The 20,488-nt window shown below is 31.7% G+C and overlaps 1 protein-coding gene across 1 annotated transcript in view; it reads left to right on the top strand.

Moving 5' to 3' along the window:
- The window catches only part of LOC126882271 (CUE domain-containing protein 2), a 119,015-nt gene that overhangs the window by 83,705 nt on the left and 14,822 nt on the right, over nt 1-20,488 (top strand). The window contains exons 3-4 of the mRNA XM_050647111.1: nt 13,710-13,887; nt 20,064-20,220. Of these exons, the coding sequence (XP_050503068.1) occupies nt 13,710-13,887; nt 20,064-20,220 (335 nt within the window). The remainder of the gene's footprint in view (nt 1-13,709; nt 13,888-20,063; nt 20,221-20,488) is intronic.

The following is a 20,488-nucleotide window of genomic DNA, read 5'->3' as shown; positions in this document are numbered from 1 at the left end:
TATGGAAATTCTTCATCTCATTTATAAACATGTTAAATTATGTAAATACAAGTTGTAAACGTAATATAATAGGCATAATTTGTTAATGTGGTTTGAAAAAATAAATATATATATATATATATATATATATATATATATATATATATATATATATATATATATATATATATATATATATATATATATATATATATATATATATAAAACACATAATAAAATAATAACAAAAAATAATAAATAAAAAAAATAGAAACAAACATAAAAAAAAGAAGTGTTTCGCACAAATTAAAATATATATTAAAAAAACAGTAAAATAATTTAAAAAAAAAAAACAAAATAAAAAAAAGCTACACAATGTACCAATGTATCTATAAAAATAATATTGTAGAATGTACTTATGTTTATAAGAAATTTATGACTATGAATCTGCAATCAATCACAAACAAGTCTGGCTAATTGACTCTGCCAAAGCCATTTTTCAAAAAAAAAAAAGATTCAATACTTAGATTTGAGTACTAGCCGCAAAAAATATACATTCAATCACCTATAGCTCACTTTTAATTTATTAATTCTAAAAGGTTCTTCAAGTAAGGAATCTGTTCGATTTTTTATTATCTTCAACTTTGGTAACCATAACTTTTTTGGTAAAACTTTATAGTTTTTGAATTATTTATGAAGAATCGCTTTACACCATGCATCTTTTTCATAAAAATTTAAATCTTTGATCTTTAATAACTCAAAAAGTATTGATTTGTTTTAATAAAATAATGTAACGAATTTTGCTTAAAATTTGTCCCCCTATCGATTTGAGGGGTTATTTTTAATGAGATAATTTTTACCCCCGCCACCTGAGGGTGGCATTCACCCCCAGGTGGGCAAGTAGGCACCATGTCACTTTTGTTTCTTGAGGTATCCTCTAACTATTCACCAATTATAGTGCAAATCGATGGAGGTTCAACGAAATAGAAGGTGAACACCTTTAATGACTGTACTAATTTTCCCATTTTATCCCTTATAACTACTTCCTGTATCCACTGAGGTGTCAGCCTGCAAGGTGTCAAAATTATCAATATAGGCTATTGATTATATTCAAAATAAGATAGCTAAAAGGAACTACAACGTTAACGGGGTTTTATTATTTCATATGGTCAATGGACATCTATATATGAAAAAACCGCGGAGTGCTACCATTTAAAGGGGTGCGTTTTTGAGAAATGGGTGAATTAGTCCCTGGGCACAGGTTACATTAGGGTGAGTTCTATGCACTTTTGGTATAAACATACCTACATACAAATTGTTGCTGGTTAAATTTCCTATCTAAATATCGCTTTTTAAAGTCAATGATACTTTTTTTTACAAAAATATATTCAAAAGAAAAAGCACAAAGAAACCCAAAAGAAAGAAATTTTGTTTTTTGTCCCATAACTTTTGTCCACGAGGATATAGGTATAGACATTGCTTTACAGAAAAAAAATCTACATATTTCTTCTTTAAAATGTTGTGTAGTAGAGGTAATTAGGATTTATAGTTTTCGAAATATGATTTTTCAAAGTTCGCCACTCACAGCAATTTTGGGCAATTTTCCTTGTAATTTCGCAAATATTGTTCTGTAACTTTTTTCTACGTAACTTTAGGTATATGAAATGGTACACGTAATAGAAATAGAAATCAATTAGCTTTAAAATGGTCTACTGTCTAACGTTGTACGACTTTTTTTAAGAGATTATGGTTTTTCAAAGTTTTATACTTTTAACGATTTTTTATAATATAATATAAAAATAAAATTTTATTATTATATGATATATTGTATATTATATAACATTATATTATATATAGTATATATAATATAATATTATATTATATAATATATAATACCTAATATAAAAAAATATTATTTTTTACATTTTTTACGATTATTTTTGAAATTTCTCATTATAACTTTTTTTCTTCTACATTTAGGTATATATTATATTATATAATAAAAAAAGCTTATTTTGTTTGCTTTAAAATTTTGTATTACAAAAAATTCGAGGATTATTTTTGAATAAGATATTATTTTTCAAAATGTAATAAGTACTTGCAACGATTTTTGATTTTAGGATTATTTTTTAAATTTCTCATTATAACTTTTTTTTTCTTGTACATGAATATACTATATATTGCTGAATAAAGAGGGCTTACTTTCTGTTCTTTAAAATGGTGTATCATCTATATTTAAATAATGGAAACCGAGTGATTCTTTGATATTTTTTTACCTGTATTATTTAAAATTATTTCTTTTACAAAAATTACATAAACATTAGTCTTAGAAAACATCACTTTAGTTAAAATTATTTAAACGTTGACATTTAAAAAATTTCAAAATCAAAGTCCATCTCTTCGTTAGCATTAGCTTCAATATCTTCCTCTGATACCTCAGTTATCTTAGAGTCCCACAATTAGTATCCATGCACATGCACCCTTTGCAGAATATTGAAAAACTAATTCCTATCTTCCTACAACCGCAGTTTTTTGTACATCCTTTGGTACATTTACATGCTATTTTTCCAAGCAAAGCTTGTGGTGCAGGAGCTTTGACAGTAAATATTGGAATTAATCCATATTTTGAAGTTTGCCCGGCCGAGTCAAGTGGATCCAAAGTATTACCTATAAAAAATAAGATTCAATCATAACACACAATCACATAAAAAACTTATAAGGAGAAATTTAAAAAATAATCCTAAAATCAAAAATCGTTGCAAGTACTTATTACATTTTGAAAAAGCATATCTTATTCAAAAATAATCCTAGAATTTTTTATAATACACCATTTTAAAGTAAACAGAATAAGCTTTCTTTTTTATTATATAATATATACCTAAATGTAGAAGAAAAAAAGTTATAATGGGAAATTTAAAAAATAATCGTAAAAAATATAAAAACTTGTTAAAAGTATAAAATCTTGAAAAAGATAACCTCTTTAAAAGAAGTCGTACAACATTATACAGTAGAAAATTTTAAAGGTAATTGATTTTTATTCCTCTTACATGTACCATTGCATATGCCTAAAGTTGCGTAGAAAAAAGTTACAGAAAAATATTTGCGAAATAACAAGGAATATTGCCCAAAATTGCTGTGAGTGGCGAACTTTGAAAAATCATATTGCGAAAAATGTAAATCCTAACGACCTCTACTAAGCATCATTTTAAAGAGAAGATATGTAAGTTTTTTTTCTGTGAAGCAATGTCTATACCTATATCCCCGTGGACAAAAGTTATGGGACAAAAAACAAAATTTCTTACTTTTGGGTTTCTTTGGGCTTTTTCTTTTGAATATACTTTTGTAAAAAAAGTATCTTTGACTTTAAAAAGTTATATTTAGATAGGAAATTTAACCAGGTACAATTTTTATGTAGACGTGTTTGTACCAAAAGTGCATAGAACTCACCCTAATGTAACCTGTGCCCAGGGGCTAATTCACCCATTTCTCAAAAACGCACCCCTTTAAATGGTAGCACTCCGCGGTTTTTTCATATATAGAGATTCATTGACCATATGAAGTAATAAAACCCCGTTAACGTTGTAGTTCCTTTCTATAGTACATAATCAATAGCCTAATATACAATGCACCAATTTCACAGGACAAACTCCATATTACTTGTGACGATGATTTTTCGCGTCTAGCTCTTAGTCTAATAACTGTTTTATATAATTTTACATTGGAATTTTGCTTTCACGCAACGCACATCACTCATTTTTTTCCATTTCATCCATCCAACCCTAATTCTACTGCATGCACCTCCATCTATTCCCACATTACTCTGTAATACCGATCCTAGGTACTTCCAACGATCACTTTTCACAATAGTTTCATCTTTCAAAAAAAATAGTGTATAAACGAATGGACACTAAATAGAAAAAAAGAATGGAACAACCACATAACCAGAATGGGGAGACACGTGTGGTCAAAATAGCACGAGATAAATCACCAATCGGCAGAAGAAGTATCGGCCGACCGCGCAAAAGATGGAGTGACAACCTTCCATAGAGGTATCAATCCGCCAATGAACAAGCAGAATTGCTTATAAAGAGGAAGAAGAAGAAAAAGAAATAGTTTTATTTGTAATAAATGCAGTGTGGAACCCCGATAAGTCGGCCCCCGGTGACCCGTAAGTCCGGCTAACCCGGACCGATTTTCATCAGGCCAACATTTCAACAATAAAAATGTATGTAATATAATATTTGAGTGACAATGTGTATTTGTGTAATTTTAACTGTACGATAGTAAAAATGACTCATGGCACACGGCGGCAGAGCGACGTTCATTGACTCGGATTATCGGAAACAACAGGCACCTGTATTCCTTCATTTATTTCAAACTGTCTTATCATTGTTTAAAAAAGACTAAAAGACTGAAACGTCCCCGGTTGGGGCTTCGAAACGTTAATAAAATCTTTTTTGGTAAAATTGTGGCTTATTTCCCATTATAAATAGTTGATGACTAAAAGACTATTTAAAAATTTTTTTTTTAAACAATGGTTTTAGTCTCCACCGTTCTTAAATAACATAACATCGTTCCGATTGTGACCGTAGTGTGTAGTACAGTCGTATTGTTCACTTCCGTTCTGTAATCGTGCTTCAGATGTTTGCGTGTCTTTTGTCTACGTAATGGCAACAAAACGTAAAAATGTTGTAGTGACAATGGAAAAGAGACTAGAAGCATTAGGTAGGGTTGATACACTGAACCAAAAAAGTACGTAAATATAATGAAAAAAACATTGATTCAAAAACGGGGAGCATTAATTTTCGTCCAAAGATCAGTATTATTGGTCCAATGTAAGTAGATACATTAAGTAATGCTCAAAAACATTAATTTTTATGAATTAGTACGTTAATTCAATGTACTTTCTAGTTAAGAATCAATGTATCGGTACATTGAATCAATGTATCGGTACACTGAATCAATGGATCGGTACATTGAATCAATGTATCGGTACATTAATTCTTAACTCGAAAGTACATTGAATGAACGTACTAATTCATAAAAATTAATGTTTTTGAGCATTAGTTAATGTATCTACTTACATTGGACCAACGATACTGATCATTGGACGAAAATTAATGCTCCCCGTTTTTGAATCAATGTTTTTTTTTCATTACATTTACGTACTTTTTTGGTTCAGTGAATGTCATCTTCGTGTATATTTGTATATAACATACAAATAGTTAATAAGTAAACAAAATGACGCCTTAATAGCTACATAAATATTATAAATATAGGTTGAAGCAACGATTTTTTGCCGATTCTCAAACTAATGTTAAGTAATATCTATAAGTTTAAAGAAAAAAAACATATATTTTTAATTAACACAAACAACTTTTTATAATGTAATTTCGAAAAAACTGAATAACTAAATATAACAGAAATTGATTCTTCTTATAAAATATATAAAAATTAAAAATATATTTATATTATTTAAAAAATGTATACCTGATATCATGAAAATAAATACATCTACAATAACATCTCCATAAATACAACATCTCTCTGGGATTAATTATCACCACCCATACAAAAAACAAATGGTTGAATGGCATTTTTCTTTGATTTCAAAAATCTAATATGATCTTCGACTTCTTGCTGGGTCTTCCCGATGTAAGAATGATTACTGGAAATCTCTGATGGTATATTTTATTAGTTCGTACAAAATATCGATGTAGAACCCAAAGAATAACTGCATGTTAGCCATCTACAATTTATATTAATAAATTATTATAAAAAAAATAAATCTAAATAGTGAACATAGTTGTATTTTTGGGTATCACTTTTTTATAGAAATATTTTAATTTATCCTGAAAAAAATTGCTAGATGTTAAAATGTTTATTTTAACTTTGATAGATACTACCGACTGCAAGAGTTAATAATATTTTTCAATTATTTACGGTTTAATCACCTAAAGATTTAATTTACTAATCTTTTATAAGATTGTACCATTTAGAAATATTTTCAAATGGTTCATATTTTATTTTACCTATGTGTCGAATTAGCTTTTGAAAAATTTACAGACAACAAAAATTAATTAACACTAAATATGCAGGATTGAATAATGAAATAGGTACTTACATTCCTTAATGTCTTCATTCATGGGTAATCTTTTCAAATAAAAAATTATTTGTTTTATTCTTGATATGACTTCCACACTGAAGAAAGGAGATAATTCTTTCGAAATTATTGCTGTCCCATCCATCAGTAAGTCCATTTCCAAATGCCATTTCCACTCCAAAGTCCATATCAATCTGCAAAAGTGGAAATAGAAGTAAAACTTATTTTTATAGAAATCCAACAAAATAATTTATAAATAGTTAAAAATATATGTAAATACATACCTTAGAAAAATCAACCAAATCACTAGTGCCAAACACCGCTCCTCAGAGTCTGCAGGCTGACTGTCTGCTAGAGGCTGCAACTGTTGTCACGTGATTTTTTTACACCAATAAAAACACTTATAGAGTTTTAAGAAATGTATCGGTTTATGTACAAGATCATTGCATAATAGATGAAGAGCATAATACAATGATTGCGTTACATCAAAACAATGTATCGAGTTATTAATCAAAGTCGAAAACATTGATTTGATGTTACGAAAACATTGATTCAATAAACGAGTTCGTAATTTAAAGAACACTGTACATTAGTGCAAAGTTTTATATTCATTAATTTAACCGCATAATCCTGATGTATAATTTCATATATACAATGAACGAATCATTAGTATTATGAAAAAAGTAATTGGGTAGCTAAAAAGATTCATTGGAATAATGATTCTATTCATTATTTTTTAATGAATAAAATTACATTGTAATAATGAATATGGTCGTTACTTAATGACTACATGTTTATAGTATTAACGAAATTTTCATTGAATCAATGTAAAAAAAGTCAATGATTGGCGTTCATTGGTACTATGTACAATATTTTTTTCAGTGTAAAGGCGAATCTTTAAAACAATTGCAGCATCATATGGTGTCGGTACATCTACAGTATCGGATTGGAAGAAAAATAGAACTGAAATCGAAGAATTTTGTTTCAAAATGATAAGACAGTTTCGACAATCGGTAGAAAGAAAATAATAGAAATAATAGGTAGAAATAATAGGTAGAAAAGAAAGCTAAAAATAATACTCTCGACGACTCTTTGTATGTGTGGTTTTGTGCGGAACGGAAACGTGGTTTACCAGTGTCTGGACCAATTATTCAAGAAACAGCACTCAAGCTTAATAAAATGGTGCCCGATTGTGAACCAAATTTCACTGCGAGTCAAGGTTGGCTGGATAGATGGAAAAAAACGTCATGGAATACGCCAACTATCTATCGCTGCTAAGTATACCGTATACCTGTTTTATTAATTTTTACCATATTCTCCGGCTAACCCGGATTTTCGATAACCCGGATCGGCCTCGGTCCCGATTAATCCGACTTATCGAGGTTCCACTGTATATAATTCCATCTTTACATTAACATTCCAAATGAAGGGTACAGGAAAAGAAGGTGCTTTGTCAAAATAATAAGTTTCCAGAAAAATGGTTTAAAGGGTTAAGACTCTCCGGTGTTTGTTTATTATTTATACACTGACGAAAACTCGTTTATTTATTAAATTTGCTGGAATTACAGCGATGGCATCAGCCTACGTGTACAACACGACATAGCACTTTTTTCTCCGGGACCGCGCGGACTTGCCACCTTCTTAACCTGACTAGAAAAATTAAAATATGTTACTAAAAGTTATTCCCGACTGAACATGAACATGTTTATAGCGGTGATTGATTTATAGAATGGTGATAGAGATTGCTGGCTAACAGAGGGGACCAGAAACTCAATTTCTGAAAAAATTGACATACCTAGCACCTTTTTTGCCTGTACTTTTCAAATACATCCTATGTTTTTGGTCCTACCAGTTTTAAACCATTTTCCTCGAGAGCTTATGTCCATTGTTCCAGTTTTTGTTCGCTTTAACTATTTCCCACTATCATAATGCTACATGGAATATAACAAAACGGCATATTTATGTTTCCTGTACCTTAAGGATGCATTTGACAGGGTCACATTAAAGGACGTTATCCATTTGTTATACTCGAGAGAGGTACCTCTAGGAATAATTAAAACTATCGAAAACATCTACCAGAACAACACAATAAAAGTAAAAGTGGAAGACAGGGGATTCCTTGAGTTCTTTATTGTTCAACCTGATCATGGACGAAATAATAAAAAAAGTAAGAACTAAGAAAGGATACCAAATGGGAGAAAAACAACTTTAAATAATCTGCTATGCAGACGATGCAATACTAATCTCTCAAAGTGAAGATGATTTACAACGTATGCTGCACCAATTTAACATACCCGCCAGAAAATTTAACATGTTAATTTCTTCGAAAAAGACAAAATGCATGGTTATAACAGCAGATCCAATAAGATGAAAATTGGAGCTGGAAGGTCAGATAATAGAACAAGTGATGGAGTTTAAATACCTACTCATCACACTATCTAGCTACGGAAGGCTCGAAACAGAAGTGGAAGATCAAGTGAATAGAGCACACGGAGCCGCAGGTTGCCTGAATGACACAATATGAAAAATAAAAATATCGGAAAAGAAATGAAAGGCAGAATTTACAAAACAGTCATCAGACTAATATCTGGGTAAGAAACAGAAGAATAGAATGGAATGACCACATACGCCGAATGACAACAAATAGGGTAGTCAGGACAGCGAGAGACGGTTCCCCAATAGGAAGACGATCAGTGGGAAGACCACGAAAACGATGGAACGACAACTTACTAGAGGTACATTGAAAAAACAGACAGAGTCATGTCTATACAAAAAGAAGAAGAAGTAGAAGATAATGCTAAATCATTAACATACAACAGCTTTCTGTGGTCGAACATATTAATTTAATTTCTATAATATTCAGAAATTACTTGTGTTTTTGTTAGTAGCCACTATACGTATTTTTCTATTACTGTAACTAAATCACTTGACTATTACCTTGATTTATTTTAGAATGTTTTTGTGTGTCTACCTACTCCTACTACGAATATCATATTGTCAACTTAGAAGATGTGCAACGTTCGAAAACATTGTGCATTTAATTTATAAACATATTATACTAGTCAAACCTCGTCTTGTATTTGACGTTATATTTTTTACTTATAAATTGATTGTCCTAATTCACTCTTTTCAATAAAATCAAAATGCATGCTCTATATTTAGGCTTGCTTTACAATTCCTACATTTAGTATTCTTTTCCATAGAACATCTTTTGTTTGCATATTTAATATAACTCGTAATCAGCTAAAGAAGTTTCTTGCAATGTCACATAAATGCAATATATTGCGATTATAGGTACATTATTTTTATATTTTACCTATTTTTTCACATTTAGTTAAGTGGATTATGATTTTCTGTTCGATTTGTACTTTTAAGTAATGTTTGTTGAAAGCAATGTTTTTATTTTTTCATATTAATATGTTTACAGTTAGTGGGATTATCTTATAAACAAATACATATCCGTTTACAAAAATATAGTCAATAATATCTACTCATTTAAAAATAGTATTGACGCATATTTTTATTTCACATATCTTTAGTTTTTTAACTTAAATATTTTTGAGAGAAATTATCAAAATTAGGTTATAGTGCTCGACACTACTAGCATATACCAGTCATATTAATAATAAAAATTTGCAGGGCTATAAATATTGTATTTATACTAGACCTGCATCCCGCGTACCATAAAAAGGCGATGCAAGCTGAAAATTTGTTAATATCTTAACGGTGTCTAGTCGGACAAACTTTGATGTATGGGATCACTGGAACAGGGAAGTTTTAATTGTGTAACAGCTTACAAATTTGGAACTTTAGACTACGAAAACGTTCCATGTATTTGGTCGGACAAAACTTCCAATTGATTTGTTACCATTTCATTAAACTCTCGTGCAAAAATTAGACTGGTGTTTATCACCAACTGGGCATTTTAATGAGTGGAACACGAAGAACAAGTCAAATGACAGGAATCATGATTCTGGCGATTGTTGAGTATGCATGGGCGGTTGTACATAAGTAATAGGTTCCGAATATTGTACTTCATAACGAGAATGTATGGGTAATCCCACAGCCTCCTACATTTTACAAGCCATGAAGTAGAAATTTGGCAACGTCAAATGGTAGTCCTATTCGAATGTGGCCAGCTGATTGCAGTGCATTGTAAATGTGTGGCAGCTATGTGTACATTATATTTTTGTACTTAATATTAAGTGTTTTTATGTGTCTAGGAAGTTATTTAAGTTATCTTATTTGACTAATATTATTGATATTGTACTACAGGTTGAAATAAACTCAAAGTACCTAAGTAAAAACAAATAACATAAACATTGTTACATTGTGTGTCGAATTTTATTCTCAGTATTTACAAAGAATCTTTGGTATTTTTTATTAACGCAGTGTTTAATTATTTTTTATATTAATCCTTGAGGCAATTAAATCAGTTTTTGCGACAACTGTGGGTTTATTCTGCGGTTAATATCGTAATAGTCGAAATGCCACGAAAGCTTAAATGTTTTTTTTTTAATTAATTAGATCCCGAGACATTACCTCGATGCCAAAGTAATTACACCAGCATTCTGAAGTTGGAAGGGCCTGTAAGCCCAAGATAGATCATAAGACATTGCTATAGCAAGTCTTGAAAGTGATCAGTATTATGTAAACTTTACAAAAAAATGTATTTGTGAACAAAGCGCAAAATATATTTATCTTGTTGCATTAAAAATCTTAAGTAAAATAATTTTAAATAATTTTACTAAAAATGAAAATATTAGTAAACATGGAAAAAAGCAGATGGGTAAACGTAAAAATAAAAGGAACTGTTGAAACTGTACCCAAAAAAAGAAAATTATCAATATTAGCAAAATAATAGTCATATTTAGTCAAGTCCAACTTAAGTGGCATTCAGACTGATTGTTATCTCTCAATATAATGTTTCAAATCAGTATCGTTAACTTTGTAAAATTTACTAGGTATTCTTATCGACAATAATCGTAAATGGTCCTTGCATACTGATTCCCTAGAAAGAAACTAACCTCAGTAACTAGCCTTCCTTAAGTAAGAAACTTGCTTTGCAATAAGATCTGTTGCAAAGGAAATAAATTTATCATCTGCAAAAATGGCATATTTATCATTGTTTAAGTATCATCTTCGATATGGGAATCATTTTTTAAATTACAAAAAAGAGCAATTCGTTATCTATTTGATATCAAAAAACAAATTATTGCAAGACCTACTTAAGAAATCACGGAATTTTGAGGCTTTCCTCTATATATATTTTAGAAACTGCTTGTTGGATACACGAGCATCGAAACATTTTTCCTGAAAGACCTGATCATGGCTACTCTTTTTAATTTTACTAATTTAAGATTGTTTTGTTCTGTTGGTTTTTCAGTGACAATAGTGATTACAGCGTTAAAATTAAAGTTAGAATGTAAGCCCTCCGTTTGTTACTGCAATAATAATAAAATTAATAACACATTTATAAGTTGTGCACTGAGCTAGAAAAGTATCTAATGAAAAGTGTTTTTTGATACTTTAATAGTTATTTATGATATAAGTGTTAAAAGTACACGTTTAAGGCACGCATGTGAAAGTTTGCAGAATGAGCGATAGCGAGTTCTGCAATTCACCTGAGTGCCTTAAAAATGTACTTTTTAACACGCATATCATACAATATTTTTTCTACAAACGTAATTACAGGACAATATCTACAAAAACTTTTACTTTAACTTGACTGACATTCCATTTTTATATTTTTTTGACATTACATCAAAATTTCCTGTATGGTCAATACGAACTGCTGTACCTTAAAAATATTTTAAAGCACTAGTGCCTTAAAGTAGCATTTTTAACGCTCGTATGGAGTGCTAAAATTTGCATTTTTAACAGGGTTGTAGAAAAAGAATATTGTAATTCATAATGCTTGATTTACGACTCCCTGTATGCATTTTTATGGCTTGTATACTGAGTACAAACCCGTATTTTCTCTTAATCTGCTAGGTACTACACATTATTAATTATTAAAACACTAGATTCTAAAAATTAACAATATTGACTATTCCTATACATTTCTAACATTTGTATGAAAAATAAATATTATTCCTAACAAGTTAACTTATTTATATCATACTTTCCTTTTTAAATTTCAATTTAATTAAAATTTCTCTTATTTGTGCAATTTTAAAAAGAGATTCATGCATTTTATTTAAAATATTCCGTTATGAAACGGACCACCAATTCTCCTTCGTAGGACTACCTAAATCACGTGTTGCGACGTTGCCTTTTTTACTTCATGGCTTGTAAATGTAGGAGGCTGTGGTAATCCGCAATATTAAAAGTCCCTTATAAAATTTTAAACAAATTTGCGTTTAAAATAAAATTTTCGAATTTCTTTCGGCCGTATTGGATTCGCCATTTTATTAAAAAAAAACTAATATTAGATTTGTAATCACCGACATTAAACTACCAAATTTTACAAACAAATTTGCGTGTTGATTGATATTTTAATTTTCTTTCCGCCATGTTGGATCCGCCATTTTGTTTTTCAGAAAAAATAACGTCAGATTCGTAATCAGCAATGCCAAAAACCCTTATGAACGAAAGTTATTCCGAAGTGTATATACGCTTTGAAAGGTTCATAACCACGTTTTCGGCATTTGGAACCACAGTGGGTCACCTTAATACGCTGTTAGCGCTCATTGTTCGTAATTAAAAATATAGTCGGTTCGCTAAACTCATGACACAACTGGCTAGTGATTTTAGTCGGTAATTATTTTGTTTTTGGCCAATTTTGCCAAAATTGGCAAAATTACTAACTATTTAGTAATTATGAACTATTTAGTAATTTTTTTTTGCCAATTTTACGAAATTGGCAAAATTACTTACTTACTAAAATCACTAACCAGTTGTGTCTGAGTTTAGCGAACCGACTATAACAGCTTAGTAATAAATTACTGACACAAATTTCTTCAGGATCATATAGAGGCTTTAAACTTTGATTTAGTCACTTTGTGACTTTCATAATAATAATTTTTAACCGAATTATTATATCTGTAAAATAGTCATTTTCGCGTTTTTCAAATGTTAAATCGCGTATAACTCGACAACAATCAATTTTACAGAAAAATTACAAGAACCCGTTTTTGTTCATAATGACCCAAAGAATCTAAAAAAAAATTGTACGAAGTGAAAAAATTGATTTTTAAAATTTCTTTAAAAAAAAATTGTTTAAACAATTTTCCGACCGCGGCCCCTCCCGTCACCCTGCGGATTTGTTATAAGGACATATTTTTGTTTTTTTTTCCGATTAGAATAATAGACCTCTTTTTGAGTAAGTTTGTGCAAAAAAAAAAAACGAATCGGAATAATTTACCTAACGGAGCCTGGTCTAATACCAATTCGTTTTCACGCTCAAATTGTACTTACGTAATAATTGTAAAAAAAGCTACACTCATCCAGGCTGTACTGCAGGTGTCGGCTGACCTGACAATTTTTTTATACAAAATAAATAACATTCGAATAACAAAGCGTAGAATCTAGTCATTCAGCTAGTACCACCACTAAATGTTGATTAAACTGAATAAGCAATAACAGTACACTTCCAGTTGTATAGTAATCTTTTATTTTGCTTAAGGTTTCTGTGAGATGATGGCCGCCTATTTTCCTGAGTTCGAAACTATCAATCACGCCTTTGTTTGCCAATGGATGTTCACTTTGGAATCCAAATTACAAGAGAATGACGAACCCGAAGGAAAGAAAGAAATGGAAATAGATCTGTCACTTCCAGAAATTGTTCCAAAGACGAAACCCAGGTAAGAAATTTGTAGAAATTAAAAAAGTGCCATTTTTGGAAACAAAAAGTGCAAACATTGCTATTGCTTTACGTAAAAATAAGAAAATTTTATTCGAGACATTTTTTTTTCAAGTTATGGATAGATGACGCTATAATCGAAAAAAACGATTGTTGTAAATGGAAAATTAAATTAAAAAAATGGAAAGTCCCCACTTTATGGAAGACTTTACTTAACTTTTTTTGTTTTTAGGACCTACTTTTCACAACCAAATAGATCTCCATAACGCTCGAGTAAATTTAGCATACTTTCCTCCCCTACTATAATATTTTACTCATTTTATTTATTTGACGTTACAAGGTATGTACTCCTGTCATATCGGATCAATATTTTAAACGGTTGATATTGCCATGGTTATTTTAAAACACGCGCCTTTTTGAAAGTTGAATTTAAACACGCTGAGGCGTACTTTAAATAAGTAAAATGGGGTACCAATAAAAAAACTATATTTATGTATTGTATCGAAACATTTTCTACCATCTAGAATATTTATTGGTAAGGGTAGTTATGGTGAAATAGTAGGTTCATGGGGTTTGGGTGAGCGAAATGAGAGAGGAGAACCCCTACTCACATTTGCTACGGAAGAGTTGGTAATCACCAATACACTCTTCAAATTACCATACAGAAGGTTGCACACATGGCGCTCACCCGGTGACACGCCAGAAAATCTCATAAGAAACCAGATTGACTATATTTTAATAAATAAAAGATTCAAAAACTCAATAACATCAGTGAAAACCTACCCTGGTGCAGATATTAAGTCAGACCATAACCCACTTGTCGGTAAGTTTCGTCTGAAATTTAAAAAAATCCACAAACCTAATCCTATAAGATACGATCTCAAACAACTGAGAGATGATGACATAAAGCAAGAAGTACGGGAATATCTGAAGAACAATATATCTAAGTCAGAAGTAGTGAATGATGTTGACATAGAAATAAACCACTTAGAAAACATTGGGAAGGAAATACAGTAGACTCGCAATTATCTGAGGTAACTGGGACCGTGACTACCTCGGATACGGAAAAACTCGATTAACACTAAGATTGGTTTTATTGATAGAAAAACACATAAATAATCATAACTGGATATTTTAATGACAAAACTAATACAGTACTGTCTATAAAAGATAAAAACATTTACTTTATCAATATTACTGTTTAAAAAATTCTTTGATTTTGCATAAGCTTCATTCCTCTTTTTGATTTTGAGGCGGCGATGTGGCACCAAGGTTGAAAGTTGTAACTCACCAGTTATGACTTTTGTCTCGGTTAACTGAGGGCTCGGATAACCGAGGGCTCGGATAACCGAGACTCGGATAATCGCGAGTCTACTGTATTAGACCAATACCTGCGACCGAAAAAGACAGAAAAGAAAAAACCATGGATGACCGACGGTATATTACAGATGATGGACAGAAGAAGAGAATCCAAGCGGAAAGACTATGTTGCATATCAGTTTCTAGACAAAGAGATAAAAAAAGCTGTCAGAGAAGCTAAAAACAGAAATCTGGAAGAACAGTGTGAAGAAATCGAGATATTGGAACGTAAACACGATTCCTTCAACCTCCACAAAAAGATCAAAGAAGCAGCAGGCATCTATAAATTAAAAAGGCCGGGACACTTAATAGACGCTCAAGGAAATCCAATAGTTGATATTGAAGAAACAAAAACAACATGGATGAACTATGTGACAACAACATTTGTAGACGATAGGAATGTCACCATCACACAAAATGAAAATGACGATACCGGACCACCTATTCTCGAAGCGGAAGTAGAAGCTGCTATAAACAATATTAAGGAGGGAAAAGCCGCAGGACCAGACGAGTTCTACTCAGAATTTTTGAAAATTATGGATAAAGACCAAGTCAAAAGACTTACCTTGATCTTCAACAATATATACCAAAGTGGAAAAATACCCCAACAGTGGCTAAGATCAACTTTTATAACAATCCCTAAAATACCCAATGCCAAAAAATGTGAAGATTATCGAATAATAAGCCTTATGAGCCATCTCCTGAAAACTTTTTTAAAAATTATACATAAAAGAATATATAAAAAGTGTGAAGAACACATGACAAACACACAATTCGGCTTCAGGGATGCATTGGGTACTCGAGAGGCACTTTTTGCAATACAAGTTCTCTTTCAAAGATGTAGAGACGTGAATTGTGATATATATTGATGTGATCTTGATTATTGATATGAGATAATATTCTTATATGTCATTTAATTTAATCAATGCATTAATCATAATCTAATTAATTTACCAGATCACATATCAATATGTTTTCAATCTCAGGGCGAATTATAAAATTAATTACTTACTCTCGTGGCTTCTAAGTATTTCTCAATGGTTCCTAATCGGGATAGGAAAGAAAAGAGTAAAATAATACACACATATGGGTTACAATTATAATCAAAATATTGTTTATTTTATTTAAATGGCAATCACTGCTTAATATTTGCTAGATCTTATTTTTCTTAAACATAACATTTACAAATGGGAATCTTATTTCCTTTTGGTTTCCAATTGAAAGTTTTTATTAACATTTAACTATTAGGATTTATTAGCAACAATTCTATTTAAGTTTGATGAAGCTTTTCTGATATTATTTATTATGTTCTTCAATTTATAATGTGGTATTTAATACGAAAAACCCATACATTCATGTCCAAACAAATGAGACTGACCTTTTTCTGGTGAACTGAGAATGTCTTCACACAAGACCCGTTTCCTGCTATCCTTGGCTGCGATCAAAACCTCGTCCTGGCTTTCAGTAATGTTCTCCTTTGAAAACTAGCTCGTATAGCTCTCGTACCTGCTTCTGTCGTGATGCTGTATTCTACCTTTTTCGAAACTGCAATCAGCTACCGGGACACTCTTGGCTCAAGGAGGTTCTTTTACTCTCAACCTGGCCTACCTCTCGTTCCACGATAGATACTCCACACTCACGGAACTACACCGGCTTTCTCACTCTCCGTACACTACCGTCTACTACTGGACTTCACTTCTCGACAGCTCAAAACATTCTGATCTCTATTTGTCATTCATTCCCCTACTTTCTAAATATCCCTTCCAGATTCACAAATCAACCTTCCACCACCAACTCTCATTCGCAGTCTTCCTCAAAACCAATTTTTAATCTTTCTAAATATGCTTAAGGGATTTCAAAGAAAATAGTTAATTCCCATTCTAAAATTACTTTCTACTATTTACAAAATTGAATGACCTATTCTCTATTTCCACTAAGGCTTATTTAGCATCGGCTAATGATCGAACCTTCCGCGAACAACGATAATGACCTATTATCGATTTCACTTGAGTTTTATTTAGCATAGGCTAATGATCGAACCTTCCGCGAACAACGATAATGGTACGCGCCATTCACTTTGTTTTTTCTAAGCGTATTGTCCCGAGTTCCGTAAGCTTTTTCTAATCACTTCTTAAAATTAAATATAACAATTTGTTGTATACAGGTTGTTCTAAATTTATATGCCCGTGGTTGAGAAAATTGAAAATATTTTATATTAAATTGAATTTTGTTTATAATTATCAAAATTTAATTTTCATATCAAATAGAAATATAACAATATGTGTGTTTTGTTGATTACCAGAAAGCGTTCGATAGAATAAAACATGACGAACTTATGAAAATATTAATTTCAATTGGTCTAGACAGCAGAGATCGCCGTATAATAAACAATATCTATTACGAACAAACTGCAGCTGTTAGAGTAGGGGATCAGTTAACAGACAACATAAAGATAAAAAGAGGTGTGCGACAGGGATGTATATTGTCCCCATTACTGTTCAATAGATATTCAGAGCACATTATGAACCTAGCGCTAACGGACATAGACGAGGGAATACTTATAAACGGAGAACGATTGAACAACATAAGATACGCTGATGATACTGTCATTTTTGCAGACAGTCTTGAAGGTCTGCAGACACTTGTCTCCAGGGTGGCAGAAGTAAGTAGCAGGTTTGGGCTTGATTTTAACATCAAAAAAACCAAATACATGGTTATAAGCAAAAATAGGATACCACCTGGTCAATTACTAGTTAACCAACAACCTATAACACAAATCACCAACTTTTGTTATTTGGGTGCAAACTTAAATGAACAGTGGGACCAATCGACGGAAATTAAGATAAGGATCGAGAAGGCAAGATCAGCTTTCGTCAAAATGAAAAAAAATTTTAACAGCCACGATATAAAATTGGAAATAAAGGTTCGTTTACTAAAATGCTACGTATTCTCCGTTCTTTTATATGGCGTGGAGCCATGGACCTTAACTGAAGCATCACTGAAGAGACTCGAAGCATTTTGGATGTGGTGCTATAGACGCATGTTGAGGATTTCCTGGATAGACAGAGTTACCAACGAAGAAGTTCTACATATAATGGGTAAAGAGCGCGAACTAGTCGTAACCATAAAACGTCGCAAACTGGAATACCTGGGCCATATAATGCGCAATGAACAACGATATGACCTACTTCGGACCATACTTCAAGGTAAAGTGCATGGGAAAAGAGGTCCAGGACGAAGAAGGATCTCATGGCTGCATAACCTGCAAAAATGGTTTAACTTAACCACTACCGGACTTTTCAGGGCAGCAGTCAACAAAGTCAGAATAGCCATGTTAGTGTCCAACATCCATAACGGATAGGCACCATAAGAAGAAGAAGAATATTTATAGCAAACCAATACCTACTGTATATATATATTAGCACAAAATGTAATAGTAAAACTTAATCTCCTGTTTTTTCAAATCCCATATAAAACATACACCTAAGATCGTCCTCCAAATCGCAAGAGAGTACCACGTGACCTATAATCATAATGCATATATTTTTCATATTATTCATTATAAACGAAATTTTACTACGTCTTACTATATTGTGTGTACGACGTTTTAAAGATTTGTTAAGAATCGTCATGTCCAAAACTCATTTTTATTAAATAAATTGATGATTTCATTACTTTTTAATTTTTTTCTTTTGACCCCCTTGTGGCTCAATGGTAAGAGCGCCTACCTTTGGACCTAAAGATCGTTATATCGAATCTCACCTGGGTAGAGAATTTTTTATTTATTAAAAATTAATAAATGAAAATAGTTTCCATCCTTGTGGGATCATTACTCACCGGAAGGACAGCATACGTTCGAATACAATTAGCGTCTCTTTGCAAAGACAATGACGTCAACTTTGCTAAGTAACAAGACATTTACTCAACACACACACTACACATTACACTAGGTATCTGATTGCATAAATTCACTGTACTATGCCAATGGCCACAAGTTGTCGAAGCATTAAGCTAAATAAAAAAATTCTACAAACTGAAGTCTCAGATGCAGAATTCACCATTATAATAAAAATTAAAATGGTAAATAGTTATTTAAATCTGAAACTTTTCTTGTTGAAAGTTCTTTCTGGTATATCCTTAATCTGCGACTTTTACAATTTATAAGACAGCAGACGACGAATATAGAAAACAAAAAGGACTCTACTATCAATTATCTTTGAAATTTCCCTTAAATAGATGGGCTAGCTGGTTTTCGATTCAGAGTTGTGCACGCTAGCGCTGTTGAGAAAGCCTGTAATGGCAGAAACAGCTGTCCAGCGATTGTGCATCCCTCTGAATCGAAAGCAAGCAAAACCATCTTTTACTTTTCTATCTTTACTCACATTTGAGTACTAGGCAGTTTCTTTCTGTCCTTTTCCTAGACGAATGAAAGTGGAATGTGACTGCATATAATAGAGTCCTTTTTGTTTTCTATATTCATCGTCTGCTGTCTTATACATAGTAAAAGTCGCAGATTTAAATAACTAGTTGCCATTTTAATTGTTATTATAATGGTGAATTCTGTATCTAAGACTTTTCAGTTTGTTTAAGAAATGTCACTGGATTGCGTCCCAATGGGGATTTCAATGATCTTTGAAATTTCCCTTAAATAGATGGGCTAGCTGGTTTTAGATTCAGAGGTGTGCACGCTAGCGCTGTTGAGGAAGCCCTGCAATGGCAGAAACAGCTGTCCAGCTATTGTGCATCTCTCTGAATCGAAAGCAAGCAAAACCATCTTTTACCTTAAAAAAATTCTCTTATGTTTTTTTTGCTTTTCAGAACTGTTAGTGTCAATTCTGAAACTGATGTGCCGAAACGAATGCACAAACTATCCGAAACGAGTGATGGTGGATCCACTAGTGATAGTTCTACTTCTTCCGGTAACGATGAACTGGATATATTACAAGAAATGTTCCCTGGAACGTGCCATATTGAGGTAAGATGTGTGATGGATTGTTATTCACACCTTTTTTAATTACTTTTGATTAATTTATTTTAATATATCAGCGTCTGTCTGTGGGAAACCTATTCCCGGGTTTGGTTGCGTCACTGTTTCATCAGTCACTCATCATAGATGATGCAGTTTTTAGTTGTCATCTTTTTTGAACAAATAATAAATCGACTGAAATGAAAATGAAAGGGAAGGAAAAGGTTACAGCAGTCCTGCAGTTTTTCCACTCCACTGCTTTAAACTTGTCAACCAG

The sequence above is a fragment of the Diabrotica virgifera genome, chromosome 3 (assembly GCF_917563875.1).
Source record: "Diabrotica virgifera virgifera chromosome 3, PGI_DIABVI_V3a".
Lineage (NCBI taxonomy): Eukaryota > Metazoa > Arthropoda > Insecta > Coleoptera > Chrysomelidae > Diabrotica > Diabrotica virgifera.
This window is presented reverse-complemented; position numbering and strand designations above follow the sequence as displayed.